The sequence below is a fragment of the Thunnus albacares genome, chromosome 17, assembly GCF_914725855.1.
Source record: "Thunnus albacares chromosome 17, fThuAlb1.1, whole genome shotgun sequence".
In the NCBI taxonomy this organism is placed as follows: Eukaryota; Metazoa; Chordata; class Actinopteri; order Scombriformes; family Scombridae; genus Thunnus; species Thunnus albacares.
Genome location: NC_058122.1, coordinates 9,716,300 through 9,730,662, shown reverse-complemented (window position 1 = coordinate 9,730,662; position 14,363 = coordinate 9,716,300). Strand labels below are relative to the sequence as shown.

Below are 14,363 nucleotides of genomic sequence, written 5' to 3'. Positions count from 1 at the left end.
TTTCTGAAGAACGGTTTTGAAGTTTAAAGTGGGCTGCTCCATCCATTGTCATCTTGGCAATGCCTGACTCCGCCTAACTCCCAGCTAATCCAAAATGGGCAAAGAGGTGGAGCTGAGGCAGGCCGAATGAAGCGTGGTTGCTGAAACATGCTACCTAGCAGCTACATTATAAATTATGCATTACTTATGGCTTAATAAAATTTAAACGGATGAGTTATAAAAAAAGCTGTTTGGCATTGGCAGAGAAGATTTGGCAAATTTTTCATGGGCGCAACCCACATACTCAGCTCTGCTGCTCATCCCACAAATGCATGTTCCTTACAAATGTGGCAACATTTAAAACTGGCCTTAGGGGTCAAAGTTACGGCATCCCCTGCCAAGAAGACACCCTTTTTTCTTTCTATGACCCTCTGAAGTTCTGGGATGGAGCTGTAGTCTTTTGCCTCCTTCAGTATCTGAAATATAAGAATGACAAGAACAGAAATACTCTGAACCTACTAATCATTCTCAATTTGTATTCTTCTGTTTAAACGTCAAAAAACTACTGAGGTATTTAACACAATTTATGTTCAGTGGTGGTGTTGTCTTTTCCAGATAACTTGAACTGACTCAAACTGAAATGTTTTCAGTTTGATAAAATAAACACAGTTTTACTTGACCCTGCTTCTCAGCAGAGCTAATCTGAGTACAAGAAACCAAACATCATCTTAAAAAAATCAAACAAACAATATGACTACTTGGCGTGGAAATGTACCAACTTTTCTCATCTGTCTGACAGTGACTTGCCATCAATACTGGAATACTGGACCATCCTATGTGTTGTTGGTGCTGATGTTTCTGTTGAACCATCTTCCTGGTATCTGCACGAAAACAAAAAAATATAAAACTGATCTAAGACTGCTCAAGGTGTTATTATCAGGTCGCATAAAGCTGCTGATGTGTTCGGACACAAGGGAAGCACAGATAGCGTGGCTGTCAAGGTTGGATGTTTCTCATAAATGAGATTTTAGCAATATCTAATTAGTATTGTTAGCTGACAACAGCAGCCTTATTATTGAGGAAAACACCAACATGTCAGCTAAATGCTCATTAGCCATTAAAAGCAGCCATTTTTCTACAAAGTCTACTTCTTAACCCAACAAGCATAACCTTTACTTAGCAGCAGTGCAGTGTTGGCAACAGCACTAACAGCAACTGTGGTTGGTAAGTGTGTGTATGAGGAGCAGGATGATTGATGTTGATTAACCACCTGTGATTGGTTCTTTTTATTTGGGCCGGTAGGTTTTTACTAATGGAGTTTACAGCGCTGGGCAAGGCCAGAGAGACTGGATTTTTTTCACAGAGTACTTGTAGATGTCTGTCAGGATATGATAAGAATCTCAGCACATTTAACAAAAAGTGTTTTTGATGTGATTTTTTATAAAAGTTATCTACAGCACCTTTAATACTTGCATTACTGCGACTGTGAAACCCATTGGAGCATATAATACATGCGCTATTTCCTGATTATAAATGGCCATAAAGCTGTTCATTTAGCCAAAATGTTTAAAATTATTATCGATGCCTTCTGTACAACATGGCTTTTTTCATCATTCCAGTGGCTATAAGATATAAATGATTTGTATGTAGATACTATGGGGCCAGCTATGCTGACAAAAGATGTGTTCTTCACTAAGCAAGCAGCATATGGAGTTTTCTTGAGAATAAATGTACCAAGCGTCATCTTTACTTCATGGTAGGTCACTATGACAAACTGTCAGCCATAGAGGCATATAAGTAGACAAACAGATGTGTTCTTCCTATGTTGATTGTGTCATGCACTGTGTCATATTTGTCAAGTCTGTTTTAAAACAATACTGACATGCCCATATGCAAGATTATTGGTTGCTGTAATTGTTCCCACTGTCCATACTGGCCACAAAGAAATCCCTCCCTAAAGCTCCTTGTTTGCTGCAAAAAAGCATCATAAATTTCAGACCAAGCTAAAATTAGGCTGTAGCAGTTTGAGATAGACAAATAAATACCAAAGTTTTGGTATCTTAGGCAATTATTTGCCTCTTTGTGCTTCTGTGTTTGCTTGCTGAGCTGCAGTGGAGGGATTGCGGGAATTTGGTAAAAATAATAATAATTTTGGAAGATATCCACTGGATTTTTTCAATTCAGACCAATGAAGCTTCATATTGTATTACAGTAGACATGAAAAAAATCAGAACCCGTCCTGAAAAAAAAATTAAATCCATTGTGTATGACTTGACATGCAGTTTAACAACTTTGCTCCCAGCAGTCAAAAATGTCACTGAAAAAATTCAGACAATATTGATCAAACTTGTATCTGAAAAAAAAAATCTATTTTTACGCTGTAAGCATTTGAGGTAAATAGTATTGAAATCTTTTGGAATATCTTGGTATTGTATTGACTCTTGTATGACAATGAGCTAAAAACTAAAGATCAACAACGTGGTAAATCCATTATATTTCAGAGTGTAAGTCAGCCCAAACTTTATTTTCTCTTGTAAGGTTTTAACACCCATGTTCAGCTTATGGTGGTATTTGTACATAGTAAAAGCAATGTGTTTTATATTTTAGTACACACACTGCACTACATAACATGGTACATCTCATTACGAAAATGAACATTTAAAATAATGAAACTGATTCATTTCCTCAGTACACAGTATTTTCTGTGTACCGCTGTTGAATTTCTGAGGCTTTGAGCTACTTTTTGCTTTTTGTTGCTACATTGTTTTTTTGTGTGTGTGTACATTTTATTATATAAGGCAGAATAAAGAGGCTGTTCAGTTTCTCTGAGTTTGGAAAAAGATAGTCATACAAATTGCTCTTTCTTCCTCTTCTTCTTCATCATCATCTTCATCAAAGTATTTTTACTCTGCATCTCTGCTGACTATGTCCAAGTTGTCATAGTTGGGCTTCTCATTCGCCTCACAAATAAAAAACACACACACACACACAATTTACACAAAAGCAACGTTAAATTTTCTCAAGGCAGCTTATCAAAAGGTTCGGTGACATCTGTTTGTGCAAACACAGGATCCTGGTGTATATTGTTGGTCATACACATCATTTATCTCACAGTGAACTAAAATTTAAAGCCCCAGTATACAGTATGTTTAAGTTCAACCAGCAAAAGTATAAACCAGAGCATATGATTTACTTAAGACAACTTTAACACTATCATTAGTTCACTATTAGTTAGCTACTATGTTGTCCCTTCATTACTTTGTGTAATAGAATCCCTATCAGTATGTTGCTGAATGCAACAAGTTACAACTTATTCTAAGAAGGTTATTAAAAATCCTAAAATGCAAGGAATCACTAAGGGACCATTTAACAGGCGAGCATGAAGCCAAGTCCTATAAGAACGTTTTTTAAGCGTATTTTGAAGAGCCAGTCCCAGTTCCCAGTCATCTGGGAATCGCTGATAGAGGCAGATAGGGCAGCACATACACTGTACATAACACTTCTGATACATTAAATTTCACTGCTTGTTTATACTTAGCAGTATGCAAATATCCAAAGGTGGTTGTTTTATACTTTTTATTTAATCATTGTACTCTGAAAGTATATTTTGATGCACCTAATGTAACAGCCTTTATATAAGGATGTGTGGGACACATTCACACATTGACCTGTGTACACATGTCTGTAAAGATTCTCAGGAGGAGGGTTGAATCAAGGGCAACTGGACTTTGTTGTAGATACTTGAAGATGTTTCGGCTCTCATCCAAGGGGCTTCTTCAGTTCTAACTGACTGGGGAGTCAGTTAGGGAGTCCCAGGTATTTAACCTCTGTGGGGTCGTTATCAAGGTCACTGATTCCACTTGGTTCATTAGTGCTCCTGGCTGTTGTAACAACAGTTGTTTGAGTCACCTGAGGCCAAGTGTAAACCACATTCATAGGAATTGTCACAAAGTAAAAACTGTTCTATTTAAAGTTAAAATTATATTTCAATTAAATTTATACTTAAGTTCTACATTATATTGTCTATTTATGATTCCCTAGTGTGAGTTTTGCATGTCTTTCTTGTGTTTTTTTGTTGATCTTGATTTGATTTGTTTTAGTCATATATTGTAATTGTAATTAGATTTGTTTCAGTGAATATTGTAATAAACAAAAAGCATGTTTGTGTCTTTAGAACCATCGCTGCACATGTATTCACTTATCTATCTATCTATCTATCTATCTATATATTTCTTTCTTTATTTTTTAGGGGGGTGTGGGTGTTGGGGGGGTGAAGCTCACCCGGGGCACCAGATGTGCTAGGGCTGGCCCTGCTTTGGTGGTCATGTTTCTCCCTGGGCTACTGCAGCCATGTCTGGGCTCTAATAGTCTGGCGGTTTTCCCAAGCATACTCCAACAATGAAGCAAGAGCGTCCCCTCGTGGACAAAAGGACCCACTATCAAATTACAACATAAGAAACATCACATGGATTATAGGCCATAAACATTACATTGTGGACTGTTCTTAGGCCTAAAAAACAAAAAGAAAAAATAATGTATTGTATATTTGTTTACCCTGTTATCAAACAAGTTGAACACAACTTATTTGAACGGAGGGTACATGGACGTTGTATAAAGTCCCTCTGCGCAGTAAATGGACTGGGATTTCCTGGATCTCTGCAATAGTAGTGTATGAGGTCTAACAAATGGGATTAATCAAATACACCAAAATCGCACTTTGTTCAGTACTTTAGTTTCTGTACACATTCAGACAATAAACTGTTTTCGTGTTTTGGTAAATATGTGATTATAAGGCCCAAATGCAACATGTAGGCTATATTGTCAGTCTCGTAATCAAATTCCTATTCCACACTAAGTGTTATTTGTTTTTCTATTTAATATCCCCTTTTTTCCCAGATGCTCACGCCTGATCCTTATCATGGATGTGAACCTGGCCGGGGATGGGCCAGTGTTTGGATCTCCATGCGGATGTGACATTTCAGAGAAAAGCGCGACCGCCATTTTGAGATTTACAGGCTCAGACTCAACACATCACAAACCACGGGAGGAGCGGGTTGAGGGCCACACAGCTCAGGCTAAACGTTGTATGACCGGGCACATTATTTCACCATACACAAGAGGTTAGCTAGAAATGCAACGAGCTGCCGCGTTTTGTTGTTTATATTGTTAGAGGCGGTTTGGGGGAATCGGTTTATGTCGGGCTGTGGCAACTCTCGTCTCCGCGAACTTCCAAATTAACATTAGTGCTATTCCGTATTGGAAATTGGTTTGAATGGATAGCTTTTTCCTCCGCTCTCCCCCAGACGAGGGACAATCGGAGGAGCACACGGACTGGGGATATCGCAGGCAAAGTTGTTGAATGTGTGTCTATAGCAAATGAGCCTTTGTTTTCATTGTTGTTGTACCTATATTAGCAGTTGGCTGCCTAGTGTCAGGTAGCTTAACGCTAGCTATAAGCAGGGTATTTGTTCCTCCAGGTGCAGGTCGTGCTGCGAGTTGTCTCATTGCCCCACATTTCCCGGGGTAAAGCCGGATCGATTTAGCTAGTTTCAGCGGGCCTCCCTATTCGGAGCCCCGGCCCATCCATCCCAACCCCCCCTCCCCTCTCCCCCCTCCCCCCCACCGTCAGCCAGCGACTCGCACCCACCAAAGGCGCCGAGATTGGGCGAATAGCGAGCAAATACGTCCGCGTTTCTCTACCCGCTCCCCCGCCGACCTCCCCTCCTCACTCCCCGGCGCTGACAGCGGACAAGGCCGAGGTCGCGACAGAGCAGGCCCGGCCGCCGAGGCTCGACCTGTCCACCCCACCTCCGCATCCTACCACACCTCACCAGCAGCCCAGAACCCGGTTCCCCGCCGAGCCGGCCCTGGACAAGGTCGAGGGTAACAGAGATAGCAGGGAGCACCGCATCACCACCACAACAACAGCTGCCAACATGAACCACCACCATCACCACACGCAGCAGCAGCAGAAAGCCGGCGAGCAGCAGCTCAGTGAACCGGAGGATATGGAGATGGAAGGTAAGACATGGCCCCACGCAGCGTGAGCGGGCACTTTACAATATTATTTACTATAATTTAACAGCCGCACGAGAATTGCATGAAGTTGTATTTGTGCAAGCGGAGCCGAACTTTACAGTAAACACAAGGCCCGAAGCTAGCTAGGATAGCCGGCTGCATTTTTGCTGATTGTGCGTCCGTTGCAGCATACTTCTGTAGAGCTGACCTCATTTGCGTTATAAGCTCGCTAGCTTGTATTTCTCTTTGTATATTCACACATATTCGAGAAGAGCTGTTCGTTCATCTATAATTTACTGTTAAAAGAGTATCCACACAAATGATTCATTCGGATCAGTCACTGTATTTCTTCATAAACTGTTAAGATTTTGTTCATGTTAGTTTGCTGTAATAAGTTATCAGATGCGGTTTGCCAAATTATCACCGTTGATCATGGAGTTCCAGAACTAATAGAGTTCATAACCTAGCTAAATGTTTGTAAACACTGTGGTTGTTATCTTGCAATTAACATGGAACCATCGCTAGGTAAATTAATCTTGCTGCTCTGCCTGCACTGTGGGCTCTGGGTGAATTTTGACAGTTTCGGCACCTGCGTTCATCGTCAAAGTTGGGTATTCCGTACATAAAGTTAACAGTAGCATCTCTAGTCTTACTGATAACGTTCAAAGAATGCCCGTTAATAACCGTTCGATACAGTAAGTTAACGCTAGTGTGTTAGCATCGTGTTTGATGGCTTGTACACGATATGCGGGCCTGCATATATCGGTTAACGTTGCAGGGTAAAATGTCAGTTGGCCCGCTAAAGTGTGAAGTCCATAAAATTGTAATAATTTTAATTTATGTAGCAAATACGTTTAGTGCGGACAGCGTCGGTTATCTGTTTTGTTACCCTATGTGTTAAGCTGGTAAAAACGTAATGAACATTGCTAGCGGGGCAGCTAACTGCAAGCTAGGCAATTAGCTTCAAGGCCCGTTTCGGTGCGTTCATTCGTTGGCTAGCATGCTAGTTAGCTGATCAGCTAACGCTGGCGGAGGGGGGTGTGTGGCGTTCCAAAATGGTGGCTTGTATTTTGCAACGTTCAATTTGGCTGTTGCTCGAATGCTAGGCCTTGAACATTTGCCTCACGTAATCTTTTTCCGTTGTCTCAAATTGCTATCTAACAGTATAATGTACATACTCTGGTTGATATTTTTTCTCTAGCAGTAATCCTAGTTTGTTGGCTGGTACTAGTGATTCCAGCTAATGTTAGCTAATAACGGCCTGCAGATGAATCTGTGGCTAGTGTTTGCTAGATAGCTAAGTGGCTAACGCAGATGCGTCAATCCTGATTTGCAAAATTGACAATGATATAAGAAGTTTAGCCATTCAAGTAGAGGTAACGACAATCTAAAACGCTGCATGAAAACAATGCTTTAGTGTAGTCGTTTGTTAGTTTACATGTTGACGTTTGACAGTGTGTTATGTGAAACGTGCGGCAGTGCTGGCAAGTAGCGGTAGTTGCCGCTGCGGTAACGTTAAGCCAGGCCCGCACAGGGGCAGCGCGGGGATTTGCTGCTTCATTGTATGGAAGACCAAACGGCATGGAGCTCGCCATTTTTAATGATTAGTGTTTTTGTTACTCCGGTTTGGAGTCAGGACCACCTCTGCTCGGGAATAGCAAGCGTTTTAAACACAAAACATCCGTCCCTCCAACATTTTAATTACGTTTTTTACTAATGTCAACTTTGGACCGATTAGAGGCGTGTGGGAGCCCTCAGCATCACTGCGTCATTTAGTCCTAGTGATTTTATTATCTGTTCTCTCTCTCTCTCTCTCTCGCTCTCTCTCTCTCTCACACACACACTGTTACTTGTTATTCAGTAGGACACAATAATGCTCATCTTTATGATCTGCAGAAATAAGCAAATAGAAACAACCAGAGGTACTATTTTCATTTTTCAGTTATTCATTTTATTACTTGTCACATTAGTAGCAGGTGCTCTCAAAAGACTCCCTAACCCCTTAGTTGCTGGTTCACTCTCCATGGGTAGTCTCCCAGTGCAGCCTTACAAGGACAGTAAACAAGTTGACATAGTAAACTCTTCACTTTTTCTCACTGCATATAGCAACACAGACCACATTATTTTCATGGTTTGAGGCTCCATACAGTTGCAGTGGCATTACTCCATCCTCTGCTCTGCATAGCTCAGCATATTATCTGTTTTGCCATATCAATGAGATTATGATGTCAGGATGTTACTGTCATATGGTCAGTCCAATTTTTATGCCTGTATTAGCTCTCCAAAAATGTTGAAAATTATGGAGATGAATAGAAAATGATCTAATTATTACCATTTGAAAAAAAAAAAACAACTTTTCACAAAACCCCACTTCTAGTAGAAAATGATGATGGGTTAAGATTAGTATGCTAGTAAACAAATTTTAAGTCAAGATTTCATTCAGTGATATTATCTGTTCTTCAAGATACTGTTTTAGAGGTGTTTCACACCTCTTTGGTAAATATTCAGAAAGTAGAGAAACTGAGCTCAGTGTGGACCGATTCATCCAACAGCATTTTAGCCTCTCAGTGTGAAGTCATTGTAACAGGATTAGCTGTGCTGTTTTAACCTTGTTACTTTAGGTTAAACACACATCTGGGTTTTTTTTTCAGTTTGCACAGCATAAAGTTGTCTCAAAGGAGAAAATTTTTCGTGATGATTGAACAAACTTTTACTTGTAGTTTTCAATCCACAAGGAAAGATTAGAATGCTATGTTGGCACTCCGCAATTTGAATAGAAAGATATGTCTGTACTTTTTATCAGCAGTTTGTGTTATGCTTGTAGCATAGCACATATTCAGTTTAATTAGTGATGTTTTCTTGGAAATCTATTTGAAAATAATAAGTCAGTCTGTAGAGATGCATGTGAATTTTTTTTTCTACCCCTTCCAGACACCTGCATAGTTTGTAACTTCTACATTAAGCCTCTGTGGTATTTTTGTCCGATATGAAATCCTACATCCAGCTCATGCAGGTTTCAGTGACTGATCTGTTAGTCCATATTTCTCTGAGGTTTCAGGTTAGACTGACTCAGTGGGCAGGACAAGAAGTTGTCACAGAGTTGACTGACAGCACCCATTAGCAGGGTGTAATCCACTTGGGGAATCGAGGTCAGTCTCCTGGACATGGAGGACTCGGTCAGTAAACGTTACCTGGAGACACACAACTGACACCACTGTGTCTGTCAGCCCTGAGGAAGACAAGGAACTCAGATACACATGTGTAAGAGTTGTACTGACACAGCAACACATTTAGAGACACTGTGCTTGAGTGATCATATTAATACTGTATATTGTTTCTTTAAGGTGTGGCCTCTGGACCATTACTATTATCATCACAGGATCCAGACATATTTCAGTCACTCCTTGAAGTCTCCACATAGCTCCTCTTGATTGTGTCATCATCGTGTTTTGATAGATGAGACTGTGCATCGAGCCGTCTCATGATTTGGCTGGGATAATTGTCGTCCTTTGTGCGCGTGTGTTTTTGTTTGAGCGATGACTTGCAGCTTAATCCTGCATTGTGTCCATAATTACCCAGGCTACTGTAATGTTGCATGGTCTTTGTTACACACACACACACACACACACACACAGACACACACACACACACACACACACACACACACACACACACACACACACACACACACACACACACACACACACACACTCTCTCTCTCTCTCTCTCTCTCTCTCTCTCTCTCTCTCTCTCTCTCTCTCTCTCTCTCTCTCTCTCTCTCTCTCTCTCTCTCTCTCTCTCTCTCTGTCTCTGTGTGTGTGTGTTGCCCTCGCTCTGTTAGACTGGGAAAGGAGACCTGTCATGCTGTCTCAGCAGGGTTTTCCCAGTAAAATGTTTGAAAGGGGAAGGGAAGGATCACTGCATGGAAATGGAGACAGTAGATGTAGAATAGTTCAGTTTTGTTTTGTTGTTGTTTTTCCAATCAAAAAATATTCCGTCTTAATTGATGCTGTTTTTTGCCTTTAAATACCTGCTTTTTAAAAGGTGTATATATACACCCATCAGCCATAACATTAAAACTACCTGCCTAATATTGTGTAGGTCCCCCTTGTGCCACCAAAACAGCTCTGACCTATCGTTGCATGGACTCCAAAAGACCTCTGAAGGTGTTCTCTGTTATCTGGCACCACAACGTTTACAGCCGATCCTTGAAGTCCTGTAAGTTGTGAGGTGGGGCCTCCATGGATCAGACTTCTCTTTCAAGCACATCCCACAGATACTTGATTGGATTTAGATCTGGGGAATTTGGAGGCCAAGGCAACCCCTTGAACTCTTTGTCATATTCCTAAACAATTCCTGAACAATTTTTGCAGTATGGCATGGTGCATTATCCTGCTGAAAGGGGCCACTGCCATCAGGGAATACTATTGCTATGAAGGGATGTACTTGGTCTGCAACAATGTTTAAGTAGGTGGTATGTGTCAAAGTAACATCCACATGAATGCCAGGACCCAAGGTTTCCCAGCAGAACATAGCCTCTGCTGGATTGCCTTATTCCCTTAGTGCATCCTTGTGCCATCTCTTCCCCAGGTAAACGACGCAAACACACCGGGCTTTCCACATGATGTAAAAGAAAACGTGATTCATCAGACCAGGCTACCTTCTTCCATTGCTCCATGGTCCAGTTCTGACACTCATGTGCCTATTTTAGGTGCTTTTAGTGGTGGACAGTGGTCAGCATGGGCACTCTGACCGGTCTGCGACTACGCAGCCCCATACACAGCAAGCTGTGATGCAGTGTGTCCTGACACCTGTCCATCATAGTCAGCATTAACTTTTTCAGTACTTTGTGCTACAGTGGCTCTTCTGAGGGATCGGACCAGATGGGATGGCCTTTGCTTCCCCCATGCATCAATGAGCCTTGGGTGCCCATGACCTTGTTGCAGGTTCACCGGTTGTCCTTCCTTAGACCACTTTTAGTTGGTACTGACCACTGCATACTGGGAACACCCCACAAGACCTGCCGTTTTGGAGATGCTCTGCCCCAGTCTTCTAGCCATAACGATTTGGCCCTTGTCAAAGTCACTCAGATCCTTACACTTGCCCATTTTTCCTGCTTCCAGAACTAACACTTCTAGAACTAACTATTCACTCGCTGCTTAACATATCCCATCCATTTACAGGTGCCATTCTAACGAGATAATCAATGTTATTCACTTCGCCTGTCAGTGGTTTAATGTTTTGGCTGATGAGTATATATTCACAAAATTTAGGCGAAATAAGATTTTACGAACTTGAATAATAACCACTTGAATTTTCCCTAACTTTGATAACCAAACCATGAAACTACATTATCCAAAGTATTGAAAGAATGTGATAGAGTTGAACTAGCTTGTATATTCATATTTTTTTATTAATAAAATTGTGTCAGTAATCTAGCAGATTATCTGTTTTAGGATTGAATGACCATTCAGTGTATTGCTGAGTTTTTTCTGTTCCTGGATTATGACTGGTAAATATGGATTAAAATGAATACCTAGTCAGACAGAAACTTTTTTCAGCTCTTGATGTCATATTTAATTGATCTTTCTAGGTAAATTGTCATTTTGTGACCTTCCATACAGAGTTAGATAGTGGCCTCTTGCTCATATAGTACAAGTAACAAGGTTGAATACAGGTCTCTACCTATCATGGTACCTGCTACCCATACAGTCTTATCATTAAAATGTTCTCTTTGTGCAGCTGGAGACACAGACGACCCTCCAAGAATCCCGGCCAACCCAGTGATCAATGGTAATGTTGCCATGGCGGATGGACACAACAACACAGAGGAGGACATGGAGGATGGTGAGGAGCATGTGCACTCACACAAACAAACACAATTTAAAAACATTATACTCTTGCTTGTTTCAACGCTATGGAAGAAAATGTTCTAAGTAATGATCTAGGTTTAACATCATTTTGTGAATGATTCAGTTGAATTGTCTGTGAAGTTTTTTTTTGTCTTAAACTAGGTTTCAAAAACGTTCATATCCAATGACCACTTGTACCAGGTCAATGACAGCTGGAAGAAATCTGTTCCTCTGTTGAACATAAACCCTTCCCGTTTTCGCCCCTCACCCACCATCTTTCCACAGACACCAGTTGGCGGTCAGAGGCAACTTTCCGGTTTGTGGTAGAGCGCTTCAGCCGCCTGAGTGAGTCGGTGCTCAGCCCATCCTGCTTTGTCCGGAACCTACCATGGAAGATAATGGTGATGCCGCGCTTCTATCCCGACAGGCCACACCAGAAGAGTGTGGGCTTCTTCCTGCAGTGTAACGCAGAGTCAGACTCCACGTAGGTGTCTTAGTTGGACGAGGGATTTGGGGGATATTGGATAGATACACAGGCACACGCTAAAAATGTTTAATGGTTTTTATTTCTTCTATAACATTAAATGAACAGATTTCAAGTATTTTTCTTTTAAAAGGCCACATTTCACAAAATCTGTTTTCAAACTAAGACATCCCTCATTAGTGCTGATTTTTTTTTTTTTTTTTTTTTTTTTTTTTTTTTAATCATTAAATACCTGTAATTTTTGCTGAACAATTGCACACTTTTCTGTGTTTTATAACTTCAAGTCACAGTTGATGCAGTGGTCGACAGAAAAAGACTTAATATCGATTTAAAATAAAATCTTACAGATCTGCATTACAATTCATTGGACACCTGCCAGAATTCTTTTATTTGAGGAAATGCGTTTCATGAGAAAATGGTCAAATTAATTCAAAAATGTTTTGTCTCACAATGTGCAGAAATCCTTAAAAAGTAATTGATCTTGTTCTTGGTGTTTCAGGTCATGGTCGTGCCATGCACAGGCCATGCTGAAGATCATCAACTACAAAGACGATGAAAAGTCTTTCAGCCGCAGGATCAGTCATCTGTTCTTTCACAAAGAGAATGATTGGGGTTTCTCCAACTTCATGTCCTGGAGTGTAAGTACAGAAAATTATAGAGAAATTGATCAATGCAGGAGATTTAAAATGAACAAGGCAAATTAATATTAGTAGCCAGTTATGTTTTTCAGATGTGACAAGAACCACATTAGAAACATTGGCTGCCTATTTTAGAGCTGGTAGAGTAAATGCTGTCAAAAATTTAATTTTCATTTGTTTGTTGATTGGGTGGATAAAAGAGGCTGTGCTGGAAGGGCTGTTTTATTTTTGTCCAGCATAATCCAGTTAGCTTATTGTCTATTTGGTCCACTCTGTGTTTGTTTTTTGTCATGAATAAAGGAAAATAAATAGAAAATATTAATAAATGCTGTTTTCTACCCATCCTTATTGATATTAACTGCTTTTGTTGTGTTGCGTTTCAGGATGTTACTGATCCAGAGAGGGGCTTCATTGATGATGACAAAGTCACATTTGAAGTCTATGTCCAGGCAGATGCCCCACATGGAGTGGCGTACGTAGCTTTTAATTGTCTCTGGGTTTGCATTTCTACAGTGATCCCAGGATGCCTTTTCTCTTGATCATGAATTATAACCCTAACATCCACTTTCTCTCTGTATCCAGCTGGGACTCTAAGAAACACACAGGCTATGTTGGACTAAAGAACCAGGGAGCTACCTGCTACATGAATAGCCTGCTACAGACACTCTTCTTCACCAACCAGCTACGACGGGTATGGTTTTACCTTGGTGTGTCTGTTTGTGTCTTGGCTGAGATTTCCTATATGCTACCCTAAAATGTATATTATATGTGTGTATGTGTGCACTAGAGCTTACTCTCAGCATTTGTGTGTTTGTACCCTTTGTCCACATGTTTATGTATCAGGCCAACATACACTGAAATTTGTCCTCTAATACAATTCTGATACATACTCTAAATGCTGTTTCATAGCTTTTTCCAATTCTAAAAATGTGTGTTTTATTTGTCGTTAGACAAAGTTTAGAAATGATGTAGGTTTTCACAAAATGGGTATAAATAAGAAGCTCCAATCTAAGAGTCATACCAACTACATCTACTGGACAAATCTTGGTGTGAATCCTCATGACTCCTCTCTTCCCAGGCGGTGTACATGATGCCCACAGAGGGAGATGATTCTTCCAAGAGCGTTCCCCTGGCACTGCAGAGGGTTTTCTACGAGCTGCAACACAGCGACAAACCTGTCGGCACCAAGAAACTCACCAAGTCCTTCGGGTAGTGTATTTAAACAGACTTTTTTAAAAATTGACAGCTCTGTCCTCAGATGACAAAGATGAAGGCTAATTGAGAAGTAAAACCATTGTTTAGTGGTGTAATTGTAACATTTGTTTCTGTATTTTCTTGTTGGCATTGTAATACTTTAAACATTGAATGTGGGGAGGAAAGTGAGATACTTGA

General features: G+C 40.6%; 1 protein-coding gene across 8 annotated transcripts in view; it reads left to right on the top strand.

Annotated features, from left to right (window-relative positions):
* LOC122966314 (ubiquitin carboxyl-terminal hydrolase 7) overlaps positions 1-14,363 on the top strand; it is a 64,759-nt gene that overhangs the window by 32,881 nt on the left and 17,515 nt on the right. For 2 of the 8 annotated variants that reach the window (XM_044330412.1, XM_044330411.1), the window contains exons 1-7: positions 5,820-6,000; positions 11,740-11,844; positions 12,135-12,333; positions 12,833-12,971; positions 13,355-13,443; positions 13,554-13,662; positions 14,050-14,180. In XM_044330412.1, the coding sequence (XP_044186347.1) occupies positions 5,916-6,000; positions 11,740-11,844; positions 12,135-12,333; positions 12,833-12,971; positions 13,355-13,443; positions 13,554-13,662; positions 14,050-14,180 (857 nt within the window). In that variant the 5' untranslated portion in view covers positions 5,820-5,915. Of the gene's footprint in view, positions 1-5,587; positions 6,001-6,450; positions 6,523-6,579; positions 6,604-7,100; positions 7,124-8,958; positions 9,259-11,739; positions 11,845-12,134; positions 12,334-12,832; positions 12,972-13,354; positions 13,444-13,553; positions 13,663-14,049; positions 14,181-14,363 lie in introns of those variants that run through there. The other 6 variants (XM_044330419.1, XM_044330413.1, XM_044330417.1 and 3 more) reach the window with 6 other exon arrangements.